The sequence below is a fragment of the Mastigoproctus giganteus genome, chromosome 1 (genome assembly GCF_048544385.1).
Source record: "Mastigoproctus giganteus isolate SK-2022 chromosome 1, ASM4854438v1, whole genome shotgun sequence".
In the NCBI taxonomy this organism is placed as follows: domain Eukaryota; kingdom Metazoa; phylum Arthropoda; class Arachnida; order Uropygi; family Thelyphonidae; genus Mastigoproctus; species Mastigoproctus giganteus.
This window is the reverse complement of record NC_143575.1, coordinates 56,594,280-56,608,491: the sequence shown is the minus strand read 5'-3', so window position 1 is coordinate 56,608,491 and position 14,212 is coordinate 56,594,280. Positions and strand designations below refer to the sequence as shown.

At 34.5% G+C, this 14,212-nt stretch overlaps 1 protein-coding gene across 1 annotated transcript in view; it reads right to left on the bottom strand.

Moving 5' to 3' along the window:
- Positions 1 to 582: 582 nt before the first annotated feature.
- Positions 583 to 14,212, bottom strand: part of LOC150090811 (myc box-dependent-interacting protein 1-like) — a 250,695-nt gene continuing 237,065 nt past the window's right edge. Inside the window, exon 13 of the mRNA XM_090380153.1 lies at positions 583 to 1,116. Coding sequence (XP_090236279.1) covers positions 1,036 to 1,116 — 81 coding nt within the window. The 3' untranslated portion in view covers positions 583 to 1,035. The remainder of the gene's footprint in view (positions 1,117 to 14,212) is intronic.

Sequence of the window (14,212 nt, the reverse complement as noted above, 5' to 3'; positions counted from 1 at the left end):
ATCATACCTCTGACCTCGATAGGTTTTTCCATTATATCTCTTCTGATCAAAGTGATGAATTTTCAAAATTGACAATCTTTTAAAACACCTCAACTTTGCATTGTAAGGGGTGAAAAGCTGTTTTATGAAACTACTTCCTTTACATAATAAGAACTGTTTGGATTTATCAGTGTTAAGCATACTGCAAATATCAAGCAATTAATCAATAATAGCTTTTTTTTTTATGCTCTACTAAAGTTGCATGATATACAATATCTCTAAATAAAAAAATATTATTTAAGGTAACCATGAGTAATTCACACTTTTACAATGAAATAAGAATGCTCTACATAGAGGATAATAAATGGGAAAGAATTCAATATGCAGGAATTTTTTTATGTCCTTTACTATAATTCTTAAACAGTGAGATTGATATAGCAGCTTAAGAAACAATAAAAATTACTTTTGTATCTCAATACTTTCCCAAGGCAATAATAAGTTTTTCTAGTAATTTCCAAGGTAATTTCTGATTAAAAAAAATTAAAATATACACACGCATATATATTCCATTTCTTTTTCTCAGAAGTGTCCATATATGCAAGTTACCAATATTTTAAACTTACAAATTATACAAAAATTTACGAAAAAAGTGTACTGCAATAAGGATAAAGAATTGCATATTGCATCTTTATCCTTATTCAATAATTTTGTGGACCAAACACTGATGGCAAAAGAGCTTCAAGCATACCAATCACTTGTATATTTGAAGTATGGCATTTCCACTGATACAATTTTCAAAACAACTGTGGGTAAAGACTCAATTTGCATAGACACCAAATGGGGAAAAAAAATTGAAGAGTATAGGAAATGTTAACAATGTTTTTATTTACAATAATTTACTGCGGTCAGTCTTTGAAAAGTAGTCTCTGCCTAGTCTATTCCTCTCAAGTACCAAATGTTAAAAAAAAGCAACAAAATAAACTAGTTTTTGTCATGTAAGTACTCTTATGCAGTTGAATCTTTTTATTAGTATTTTATAAGTGGGGAGAAAAATTCTCATATGGGTCTTGTGAAGTTTGCAGGAAACAAACCCTTTTCTCCTGTAGATTCTTTAATTCCCATCAGCCAGCCTTCTTCCTTCAATGGGGGGGAAAAATAGAAAGATTAAGAGAACACATTCAAGTAGTGTTTATGTCTAGAAATCTTTTTAAATAAAATATTTTGTGTTGCAAATTATTCCACATGTATAGCTATTAAGTAACATACAGTCTAAGCTCTTTACAGCAAGCCTCTTTTTAATGTCCCAACATGTTATAAAGTCCTACATGGGTGGTCCCAGCCAACTTTTCATTAAACCCAATGCTATTTTACATTCAGTATAATGACATTGAAAATAAAAAGATTTCTCTATAACGACCATAAATTTCTACCTCTTAATCTGAGTTTTTACTTTTTTATTACAGTATTCACAATTAAAAATGACAGAACACTTCAGATAATTATTATATTGAAGTAACTGACAAGCTTGCAGCCTGACCGTGACAAATAATTTGTTAAGATTTCTCACACTCTTTTCTCATAGTGCGGTAATGAAATGAGCATTGGCTGGAAGTTAATTTCATTAGTCAGTGTATGTTTATTGGTATGGCTCCAAGAAAGGGGGTAGCTTTGCCAATCAGATAAAATTAGGATTTTGCAAGCTGTAGATAATGGTGTGCATTCTAAGACTGACATCACCAAACAGTTCGACATTCCTAAGAGTTCTCTGTTCACTATGCTGAAAGATAAAAAAAGAAAGTTTAGAGAAATCTGCTGCACCGTTTTTCTCTTTCGCTCTTGGCGTTACTTTTCTTCCAAATAGCTGTTCACTCTGTACATATTGCAAATCTGCCCTACTGTGGAATATTATTCCCACATTTGGGGCAGTGCCCCCAAAACCTCTCTCAAGCTTCTAGATTCCATTCAGAAGAGGGGAGTTAGGTTAATTAATGATCATCTCTAACAGAGTCTCTCCACTTGCTGTCTCACAGAAGTACTGTTTCTGCTGCATGCCTTTTCTACAGATACTTCCAGGGCACTGCTCTTCTGAATTGGCTTCTATAATTACCTCTCTCTCTCTCTCTCTCTCTCAAAACAGTCCGAACACGTGCCGCCACCAGCCAACATTCATTTACTGTCTAACTTCAAACTCACAGAACCAACTTTTCATCTTCCTCGTTTATTCATTCAACTGCTGTTTTCTGGAACAACCTTCCTTCATATGTCTTTCCTGAAAATTACATTCTACAGAAGTTCTAAGTCTAATGTCAACAAATATCTTCTCTAGTCTTTTCAACCTCCAACCCAAGCACGGTACTAAGTACTACCTCTCGTGTTTGGGGTTTTCATAAAAAAAAAAAAAAAAAATGGGTAGGATTTGAGCACAAAAGACAAAGTAGCCAAATCTTGAAAAGGTACTTTTGGAATGGTTAATGATGATGGTGCAAAAAACGTTCCCACAGATGGTAATCTTTTAAAAGCTAAGGCTGAATCATTTGCACATTGGATGGATATTGAAGAATTTAAAAGTTCAGTGGATAGTTCCAGAAATTTAGGACCTATCATGGCCTGTCTTTCAAAAAGTGTCAAATGCATAGCTGCAAACCGAATCAAACCACACCCATTTTTCTGAACTGTGGACCGAATGAAAAACCACTGAACAGGTTTTTTTTTTCTGAACCACAAACCGAATCAACATTTTTTGGAAATGTGGTTTGGTTTTTGGTTCAAACATTGACTATGGCCTACAGGTCAACGAAAATTTGGAAAATTTTCACAGGGAAATCCAGTGAGTAGTAAACATATACCTTCCTCTTTCTTTTTCCACTGTTCATGGCTAGGCTTCTAGAATGGTTACTAAGAAGACATGAAATGTACTGCATCGGATTAGCAGCCCATCTCAGGAGTAGGGAAAGAGTTTTTTTTGCTTTGATCAAGAAATGAGTTGTGGAGGGACCCTTGGGCCACAGGGTCCCTCCACAGCTATTTGAATAGAAGCTCTGCAAGGGGCGCATAGGAAGGGACTCTCTCAATGCAGCAGAACACTGATCAAATCAGTGATAAGGGAGTGAAAGGGCATTGTACTGAGAATCGCTCATTAGTGTTTTCCTTTGAAAAGATTAGCATGTTTAGTTTCTGAGGTTTTGTTCTGAGGGTTCATCATTCCTGTTTACGCTCTGGCACAGTGCACTTCATCTGCGATATTAGGTTGTGAACATCTTATTTTATTTTGAATCGTAATGATGAGGAACTCGTACACTGAATTACAGAGTATCTCCAGTATATCTTAGCATGCATAATATTAATATAATTCTAATAACTATGTGCATAAATGGAAAACTTCTTTGCAGTAAAATTTTTTCTCATATACAGAATATGAGATATAATTAAAACAATGCTGTTTTTAATTATATTTTCAGTTTGCTGCGTACTCATATGCTGCTTTTACACAAACTTGTATGTTGTCAAATTCTTTTGCAGCCTGAGGCCTAAACCCTAAAAGTGCTTCAGTCTAATTCACTTTATACACCATCAGGCAATCTCTCATATTGTGGAGTTATACTTCATAGCTGTTTTGTCATCAGCACATCACCAGGGTACCTACCCACCAAAGGAGGGCCAAATAGCCATGGGAGTGGGGGGGGGGTCCTGATGCTGCCCGGAGTTTCCAAGAATAGGTAACAACAGTCTTCTCTATTGGGGAAGCATTGCCTATTCGAGGAGTTTGTGTTTTATAAGAGGTGTGAGTTGAAGGAGTTATTGTCCCTTTCATTATTCTACTCCATTTCTTTTCCTCTTCCATTCCTACTATCACTTGCCCTCTACTTTTTTTTGCTTTTCTAAGTCTAACAGGGACAAGTGGATAGTAGAGTTATTATCCCACACATATACAAACAAGATCTGAAACGGTGCCATCTGGGTGGTGGTGCCCACTGAGAATAAGTAACAGTAGTCTTCTCTACTAGAGAAGTGTTACTTATTTGAAGTAGAGTAATACCAATGGCAACTCGTTGTGAAGGTATAACTTGAACGAGATATAACTAAAACGATGCAATCTTTAGCTTTTTTTAGAATTGCTGTATACTAATATGCTGCATTTGCACAGACTTGTGCATTGTTAATTTTTTAAAAATTGATTGTTTGATTTATTATCAATTTTTTTAGTATTCAATTTTTTTATTATTATTAAATTTAATATTCAATTTTATTTATTTATTATTATTCAATTTTTAGTTTTAGAGAAAAATATGTGTGAAGGAATCTATGTATTTATCATTTTTTTGTGGCAGATAAACTGAGAATAGATTAATAATGTAGTCCCACTGCTAATCAAAGATAATGCACTTTTTTTTTCTTCTTTTTTTTTTGGCTGATGCTGCATAAGCTCATACACATGCTTTCTTGCACATCACATGCCACCACTACTACTACTACTTTTATTTACTGTTAAGTGCTGTGTAATATTTAAGAAATAAAGGATATTCAAGTAATTTAATGATAATTTTTTTGTTCATTTTATGTATATACTTTGGTAGTTTTTGATTGGAACATTTGGCATCCTTCACCTTTATTGAGTTGTTACAACTTGTTAGCATACGTCTCTTAAATATCATTTTTGTAACAATTTAAAAATAAATATTTATTTCTGTTTTTCCCTCCCTCAGATAACAACAAATGGCAACAGAAAAGGGCATCCTGTCCACAAAAAGTTTCATTTTAATAGTGACATGGACAAAAGTAAATGTACTGTTTGTAAAATGGACTTGAAAGGAAAACATTCAGAAAACTTACTGAGACATTTAAAAAGAAAGCATGTCGCCAATTATGAGGATGTTTTAAAAAAGAAAGCAAGAATAGTCTCCACAGCTACCTACTATTACGAAATTTGTTACATCTAGTGTTAGAAAAACCGTACCAGTTGAAATATCTGCAGAAATAGTTAAAGATGCATGCGTGGAATTAGTGACTGCAAATGGTAGAACATTTTCTCTGCTTGAAGATTCGGGATTCCGAAAATTACTGGATCCAATTGTAATGGGACTTGGTAGTAAACTTCAGATAAATCATCAAAATATTCAAGATGAGATAAGTAGACGAGCTAATCATTCGCACAAAGAATTTACAGCTGTTTTGGAGGGCAGATTAATTTCTTTGAAAATAGATACTGCAACTCGATTTAAGAGGTCAATTTTGGGAATAAATGTGCAATTTTTTAATTGTGACAAAACTGTTCTAAAAACACTTGCGATGCGAGAATTGAATGATCTGGCTAGGAACAGTAATTTATTGAAAATAGTTTCAAGTATCTTGAAATAATTTGAAATTAAATTAGAAAAAGTGTATTCTTTAACAACAGACAATGGGGGCTAAGGTCATTCAAATTACTTGCTCACGAAAACTCCATATAGAAGATAATGGGGCTGAAGATATTGAAGAATATGAGACTGTAGACGCTAGTGGTACAAATGTATGTAAAGAAAATTTCCATGATCTATGTGTTCAGGGTATTATGGTATCTGTTCGTTGTGCTACACATTCTCTGCAGTTGGCTGTTAAAGATGTTCTGAAATGTGATGAATTGAAACTTCCCTTGGCTAAAGCACGAGCAGTGGTGAAAAAGCTGCGAACCCCTTCTATCCTTATGTACATTAAAAGAGAAAAGTGTAGGAAACCAATACTAGACTGTGAAAACAGATGGAATTCCACTGTTAATATGTTATGTCTTGTGGAGCTAAAACAATTTTACATCAATTTATCTGTGTCCATAAAGGAATTGCATTTGTCAGCCAGTGTGTAGCAAAAGATTAAAAATATTATAGAAGTTTTAGAACCCGTTAGAGTAGCATGTGGAAGTGCTGCAGTCAGAGCAGCTCACAATGACCGATTTTTACTACACATGGATGAAATGTAAAATGGAAGTTGGAAAAATTTAAAATGAATTGTCATCTTTTTTGGTAATCTCTCTCATGCTATGAGAAGTAAATTTGATGGAAAGCGAGACTTTTTTTTTTAGCTTGTATGTATCTGGACCCCAGATACCAAATATTACTATACAATATCCAAAAACAGCAAGCTAAGGAACATTTATGATAGCTTGTGCCAGCTACAGTCTACAGAAAAAAAATCTTGAAATGAAAAGTTCAGATGAAATTGCACATATTACTGTAACAAGTGAAACCATGGATGACATTGAAAAGCTGTTATTTGAAAAAGAAATGAAAAAGAGACAGAGAGTGGAAACAAATAAATTCGATTTAATGGCTCATGTGAACAATTTTGACGGTATTGAAAGGGTACCAACAAAAAATAAGTGTCTTAGGATATTGGAAAGCAAAAAAGAGTTTAGTCACCCAGAGCTTTATTTTATCAGTTAGCCAAAATAATCTTCGCAGTTCCTGCCACACAAGCAAGTGTAGAAAGATGCTTTTCGACATTAAAGATAATTTTGACTGATAAGAGGAGTTGTTTAGTCTCAAGGACATTTTATTTATACAAATAATAATTAATAATTAATTTAAATAATTAAGACAATTTCAAATTACCTATGTAATCTATGTTGTTTTTAAGATTTCGTGATCAATTTTCAAAGTAAAATTATTTTGATACATTAATTTCTTAAATGTCTATTATATCTGAGTAAATAATAATATTTTGCTTGTAATTCATATTTGTTCCTTCTGTTCTTAAAGTTTTATTGTGATTATTTTCTGTGATTTTTTATATTATCTGGAAATATCTGCCTTAGTATTATTAAATTATATTAAAAATTTTGTTTGAATAATTATTTTCTTTCCAAATTAAATGTTCTCTTGTATACGTTTCAGTACTGAATACAAGATTAATATTCAGTGTTAATGTTCTGGTAATTTCTGCTCCTTTTTCAATCAGATTTAAAATGATTAAGATGCAATTTTATTACTTGTCAAATATATTATTAATATAATTTACTTTTATTTAAAATAAGATTTTATTATAATGTGATATTATTACTATCATTAATGAACTAAGAAACTATATGAATTATTTCAGATATACTTGACTGAACTGAACCACAAACTGAACCGAACCACTTCAGAAATTTTTGAACTGAACCTGTCCAAATTTCTAGGTGGTTTGCAGCTCTTGTCAAAAGTGCAACAGTGAGACTACTTTTTTGTTTAATGTTTTGTGTAAAATGTTTTGCCAACATATGACATCTTTAATGCTGATGAAACTGGACTTTTATTAAAATTGCTACTGGATAAAACACTTAATCTGTATTTAAAGGCAAAAAATGTAGTGGCAGAAAAAAGGCCAAGCAACAGAATACCGTTTTCCTAGCAGCAAACATGTCTGGCACAGAGAAGCTTCCTCTTTTAATCATCAGGAAAACCCAGAAGCTTCGATGCTTTAAAGGTTTGAAGACATTACAGACCATGTATTGAGCAAACCAAAAGGCATGGATGACATCACAAATCTAAGAATGGATCAGAGATTTAGAATGCAGGATGAGTGAAAAGAATAGAAACTTTTGCTGTTTGTGGTTAACTGCACCCCTCATTGTCAAGTAAATCCTACGTGCATTCACTGTAGAGTATCTATCACCAAATATGACGTCAGTTCTTCAGCCACTTGAGCAAGATGTAATCTAGTGTTTATCCCCAGGGGCTCACATCTGGTGAGTATGGGCTTGGCACACACACAGGGTCCTGAGCTGGATATCATCATTCTTCCCTTTCTTGGTGATTCCTTTCTACTTCTCTCTCTGTCTCTCAAGGTAATAGGGAATTTTTTTTTTTGGCCGGTGCAGGATAAGCCTCAGGCTTCCTTGCACCATATGGCTAATAATAATAATAATAAGAAGAAAAACCATTGAAGAATACCATAGAACAAAATTGTGCTGTCTTGAAAGCAAAATCGACATCCGGCAGGCAACGTATTTGTGTGTTCCAGCATAGGATGAAGTTGATGAAAAAGTGATTGCCAACTGCTTCATTGCAGACATAATTGAATCTGAAATGACGAAGGTGAGGAACCCACTGAGGCTGAACAAGAAGTTTCAGTGAAAGATGCTAATCAAGGATCAGAACTTGTATATCGATTTTTTCAAGAGCAGCCTAACTGCAAAAGTGAAATAACTGCTACCACACACCTTCATTATAATTCTCTTTTAAAACATGCTCTCCATTGAAACAGTGTGTTCTGACAGATAATTTTAAAGTATGAAACAATTCTCTTGATGGGTATGTAGCCATGTAGTGAAATTTACAATGTAATTGTAAATTTACTGCACTCTACAATCAATGCAAAATTTACAATCGTAATTTTCTTGTTTAATACTGTAGTACATGTAAATAAGAAAATACCGTTAGTAAATTTATAAGAGGAGTTTACCTCAATATAGTACGTAGAACACTTCCGTATGATACCCTCCAGAAATTAAAACGGAAAAAACCGACAACTTACCGGTACATTAAAGTAAAATATAAATAATTAAATAATCAATTTAACACAATTCAAAATCAATTTTGAATAAATTTGATCAATTTTGTGTTAAATTGATTATTTAATTATTTATATTTTACTTTAATGTACCGGTAAGTTGTCGATTTTTTCGTTTTTTCCGTTTTAATTTCTGGAGGGTATCATACGGAAGTGTTCTACTTACTACATTGAGGTAAACTCCTCTTATAAATTTACTAATATTATTATCAACGTAGAACATATTGAGTATTACAGCTCTGATTCATACTATCTAATAAGATAATACCATATTGTATTAGCAGAATTACATTAATGTTCAAGCTCGATATCACGGCTGTTTTTCTCATTCCCCTGGTGGTTGTTATATAGAGCTTTGACTGCATAAATAAGATTTTTATATACAAAATTAAATTGATAAGTTAGTAATATAAAATATATATAATAAATATAAATAATATATATATATATATATATATATACATATACACACACACACACATATATATAGGTCACATTGTACATTAAAAAAATATACAGTAGTCTCATTAATATAAAGTTCAAGTTTTCATGGTTTTTAATAACAAGGTTTGTAGATCATTATATATTGAATGCTGACACAGGTGGCATCTGATGTATTGCGAACTTGTTGATAGATAAAATAGTTTTTTACATAAATGGAAATATAAGAAGATAAATAAGTTTCTTGCAGACAAACCAACTGGAAAGTAGCAATTAATCAAGTATTGAATATCAACGTTGCCACAAAACCCTCTGCAATTACACTAAGATAACAGGCATTACTTGAATTTAGATGCTGTTTTTTTTTTTTTTTTTAGGAGCATTAGCAACTAAGGCCATATTGCTCCGGGATATGCGGTGGTCATTCCTTGACCTTTCCGCATCCTCCGTATTTGGTGGTGACGGGCTCGAACCCCGGTCTAATCAAGAAGCGCGTGCTACGCACTGCTGCTCCTTCCCACCTGGCTACGGAGGCGCCTTTAGATGCTGTATCTGACTGTTTTTCAGTGTGGCTGGCTATGGCACTGACCCCCCCCCCCACTAAAACCTGAAAGAAAAAAAAAAGAAAGGGGAAAAAAAGTTTGAGAAATAAATGTGAACACATCATTTTAATAGGTCCAAATATAAAAATTCATGAAAAATCCATCCACTTGGAGTCACATTTTTTTATTTGGGGGGGGGGGGCAAAAATAATTGCTAGATTTCTACCGGTCCAATTTTAATGAAATATGGAATGACTTGACAAATCTTTTTAAAAGGCTCAAATATAAAATTTCATGAAAATCCATCCACTGGGAATAGAGTTGTTACATGCAGATGAACATGGTGAAGACAATAAGTACATTATGCAAGTGCACCTAAAAGTGTGGTTTGCCAATTTTTTTTTATTCGGTAGAACGAAGAACTGAGTTGGAAACTACAGCAAAAAAAAAAATTTCATGGATTGCAGTCCTACAGTGGTTTCTGCTGCTTCGGCCATTGTTCTAAACCAGTGCTGCTCAAACTATCCATGGTAAAGGACCAGTTTCTTTTATTTCCAATCTGTCGCAGACCGGTACTTTTGTAGTAGTGGTGGTGGTGGTGGTAGTAGTAGTAGTAGTAATAGTAGTAATTGAGGATTTCTGGCACAGGGGCCTCCTGGGCCTGTTCATGATTTTCTTGTTTGTTGTTTGTTTGTTATTTGGTTTTTAGGAGCATTAGCAACTAAGGCCATATTGCTCCGGGAATATGCGGTGGTCATTCCCTGACCTTTCCGCATCCTCCGTATTTGGTGGTGACGGGTTCGAACCCCGGTCTAATCAAGAAGCGTGTGTGCTACTCACTGCTGCTCCTTCCCACCTGGCTACGGAGGCACCGATTTTCTTGTGACTGAAACTTTTATATTATGGCTTTCAAGATGGTTATATAAATTTACGTTTCAAATATTGAAACAGTTCTTCAAAATTTGCATTTTTGCCAAGTATGTGTAATAGAGTTAAAGGGTCTTGCAAATTGGATAAAGAATAAAAACTGGATTTTCGGATACTTGAGTACTGAGGGTATTCTATTAGAATATGTTTAATTGTTAGTTGGGTCTGACAGACGGAACACTGAGAAGGATTCTTACCCATACGCAAGAACAGATGAGTTGTACAAGAATGACCAATTCAGAGCCTTGCTAAAATGACTTCTCACTTGCTTCTCCCAAAACTAAAAGTCCACAGCTGAGGTTCTTTTTTAATCTGGAATAGTTTATTATTGACGTGAGTTTGTCACAGTTCTGACCATTGAGTCCTATGTGCTGTTTTAACAAGGGATTTATAATGCTTATGGCAGAATGATCCATTGTCAGGATGTTTAGCAGCACGATCTGCACTTTCATTTCCTGGGATGTCGATATGACCAGGGATCCAGCAGAAGGTGACTATCTGGTTGGATGTTTGATATTGATATAGTCTGTATCGGATGTGTTTCAGAATTGTGGGGAGAAGTAACAGACAGAATGGCAGTGACTGCACTCAAGGAGTCTGTGCATATCAGAGCTTGCTTGATGCACAATCAATGCAGAAGAAGCATAGTCATCAAGGATATGCTGAAAGTTAATACAGGCACTCCAACTTACGTACTTAAACAGTTTTTCTTCACATACTTAAGTCGCTTTGTACGCAAGTCCAACTTCGGTCTTGTAGATACAAAATACATGTACTGTACAGTACAACACACCGAGCCTATAACCCCCATCAATCTTCATTATGTACAGCATTTTACGATTTGTAACCAAGTTAAATGAGTATGAAAAAACACAATGAATAATAATTTATAGTACAGTATTTATTCCAAACTAATTTAATCTAAATGTGATACATAATTTAATTTACGATCAAATCACTTTACGATGGACTCTCCAAAATAAAATACCGCTCACTATACAATATGTAGTAAGTGCCAGTCATTGTGATCACGTTTGCGAACTGAATTTTAATTCTATTAAATGGCTATTCTAATAAGCGAAAATAGGAGGAATATTATCCACAGGCTATAAAAGTAAAGATAGAAAGCACAGATTTACACTTTACTTCCTCCAATTAACAAAATTAAATAAATGATGCATGAGAATCGGAAGAATATTTCCCACAGGTTAACAAAATAAAAATAAATCTATGCTTACGTACATAGCTTAATTAATAGCATAACTAATTGATATTTCTGTTTACCGAATTTTTTTTTTTTTTTTTTTTTTTTTTGGTCGTAAAATTTAAAACAGTAAGAAAATAAGCAATCAGTAACAAAGAACACGGCACGCACAAATTGCAACTAACACAATACTTGCAAGCGAGATACGGAGTAACAACTTTAAGAAGCTAAAAAAAAAAAAAAAAAAAAAAAAGGAATCAAGAGAAGATTCTGAAAATTTATTTTTTTTATATGATTGAAGATTTCAGTGAAAGGGAACTCATTTCACTGTAATACCGTAACATAAAAACCCACACAATTCCAGTTATCGGTATTATCGCAAATGCAATAAGATCAAGTTTACTACCTTATAACTACATTGCGCTAACAGAAAAGTCAAATAAACCATAAACTGCTAATTGTTTTTATTGTTTTTTGGTGGTGACCTCCAGAAATGAGTTTTAGAAAAATATCACGAAGGTGTTTAAAATTTATTCTTATAACCGAACATTTTGGGGATTACCCTGACTTCTAATCTCTCTTGGCACAAGCACATTAGAAATATTGCTTCCTCTGCATCTAAAAAACTTGGTTTTCTCTTTCGTTCTCGGCGTTACTTTTCTTCCAAACAGCTGCTCGCTCTGTACAAATCGCAAATCCGCCCTACCATGGAATATTATTCCCACATCTGGGGCGGTGCTCCCAAAATCTCTCTCAGGCTTTTAGATTCCATTCAGAAGAGGGCAATTAGGTTAATTAAGGACCCTTCTGTAACAGAGTCTCTCCACTCTCTATCTCATAGATGTACTGTTTTTGCTGCATGCCTTTTCTACAGATACTGCCATGGGCACTGCTCTTCTGAATTGGCTTCTGTAATTCTCGCTCTCTCTTTCAAAACAGTCCGAACACGTGCCGCCACCAGCCAACATCCATTTACTGTCCAACTTCAAACTCACGGAACCAACTTTTCATCTTCCTCTTTTATATCTCTCTGTATAAATTGCAAATCCGCCCTGCCATGGAATATTGTTCCCACATCTAGGGTGGTGCCCCCAAAACCTCTCTCTCTCTCAGGCTTCTTGATTCCATTCAGAAGAGGGCAGTTAGGTTAATTAATGATTCATCTCTAACAGAGTCTCTCCACTCACTGTCTCATAGACTTACTGTTTCTGCTGCATGCCTCTTCTACAGATCAGATACTTCCATGGGCACTGTTTTTCTGAATTTGCTTCTATAATTCCCACTCTCTCTTTCAAAACAGTCCAAACACGTGTCGCCACCAGCCAACATCCATTTGCTGTCCAACTTCAAACTCACAGAACCAACTTTTCATCTTCTTCGTTTATTCATTCAACTGCCGTTTTCTGGAACAACCTTCCTTCATACGTATTTCCTGAAAATTACAGTCTACAGAAGTTCAAGTCCAATGTCAACAAATATCTTCTTTTGTCTTCTCAACCTCCAACCCAAGCACGGTACTAAGTACTATAGGTTCTAATACCTCTCGTGTTTGGGGTTTACATAAAAAAAAAAGTAGCAACAGCTTTGTGCTTTGTATGTATCTGCAAGTTGGACGTAAGTTGTGTGTACATAAGTAGAGGAGTGCCTGTATTCTAATTGCTCATGATTAGAATTGCATTAGATTTATTATGGTATAATATTACATATTGAAGATCAAAACAGATATTCCCAGCTGGGATGAGATGAAATACTTTTAATTTTTGCAGTATAGTTACAAAGTAAGATTTTTTGCCTGAGGTGCAATGGGCGTTCATTTGCCTCTATATACAGACTGTGGGCCAGAGATGTTCTGAAGGCTCCTAAGGCTATCCTTAGAGCACTATGCTGAATTGTATTTAGACACAGCAAGGAACCGTTCCTTGCGGAGTCATACACAGGTGATCCATAATCTAAGCGTGACAGAATTAAAGTTCTATAGAGATGTGATAGGGAGAGTATCAGCACCCCAAGACTTAGTGGAGACAGTCTCTTAAGATGTTCAATTTCTTTAGACAGGCCATTCTAAGGAAGGCTATATGATTTGAAAAATTCAGTTTGTTGTCTAGATATAAACCCAATAAACGAAAATTGTTGGTAAGAGGAATCAGGTTATTTTTTAAATATATTTTAGGATCCGGATGTAGTTTACATATTTTACAGAAATGAATTGCAGCTGATTTATTTTCTGCTAAGGAATAGCCATTCCACTGCGCCCACGATTCTATTCTGGCTATGGATAGTTGAAGTTACCTTTCGATGGCATTCATAGTTTGCGACTGACAAGAGATAATGAGGTCATCAGAAAACATGTATGATTCAATTGTTTTTGGTATGTCTTATATGTGTCATATTAGTAATTCTTATTGTGAATAATGTTGCGTTTAGAATGGAACCCTGTGGTACACCCTCTTCTTGTTTAAATGATTTGGATAAACTGTTCATATATCTGACTTGAAATATTCTGCAGTGTAGAAAGTTTCGTATAAATTGGAGTAACTGTCCCCTCAATCCAAAAGAAAGGCGGTCCTAAAGGACATCTTACCGCCATGTGGCATCGAAA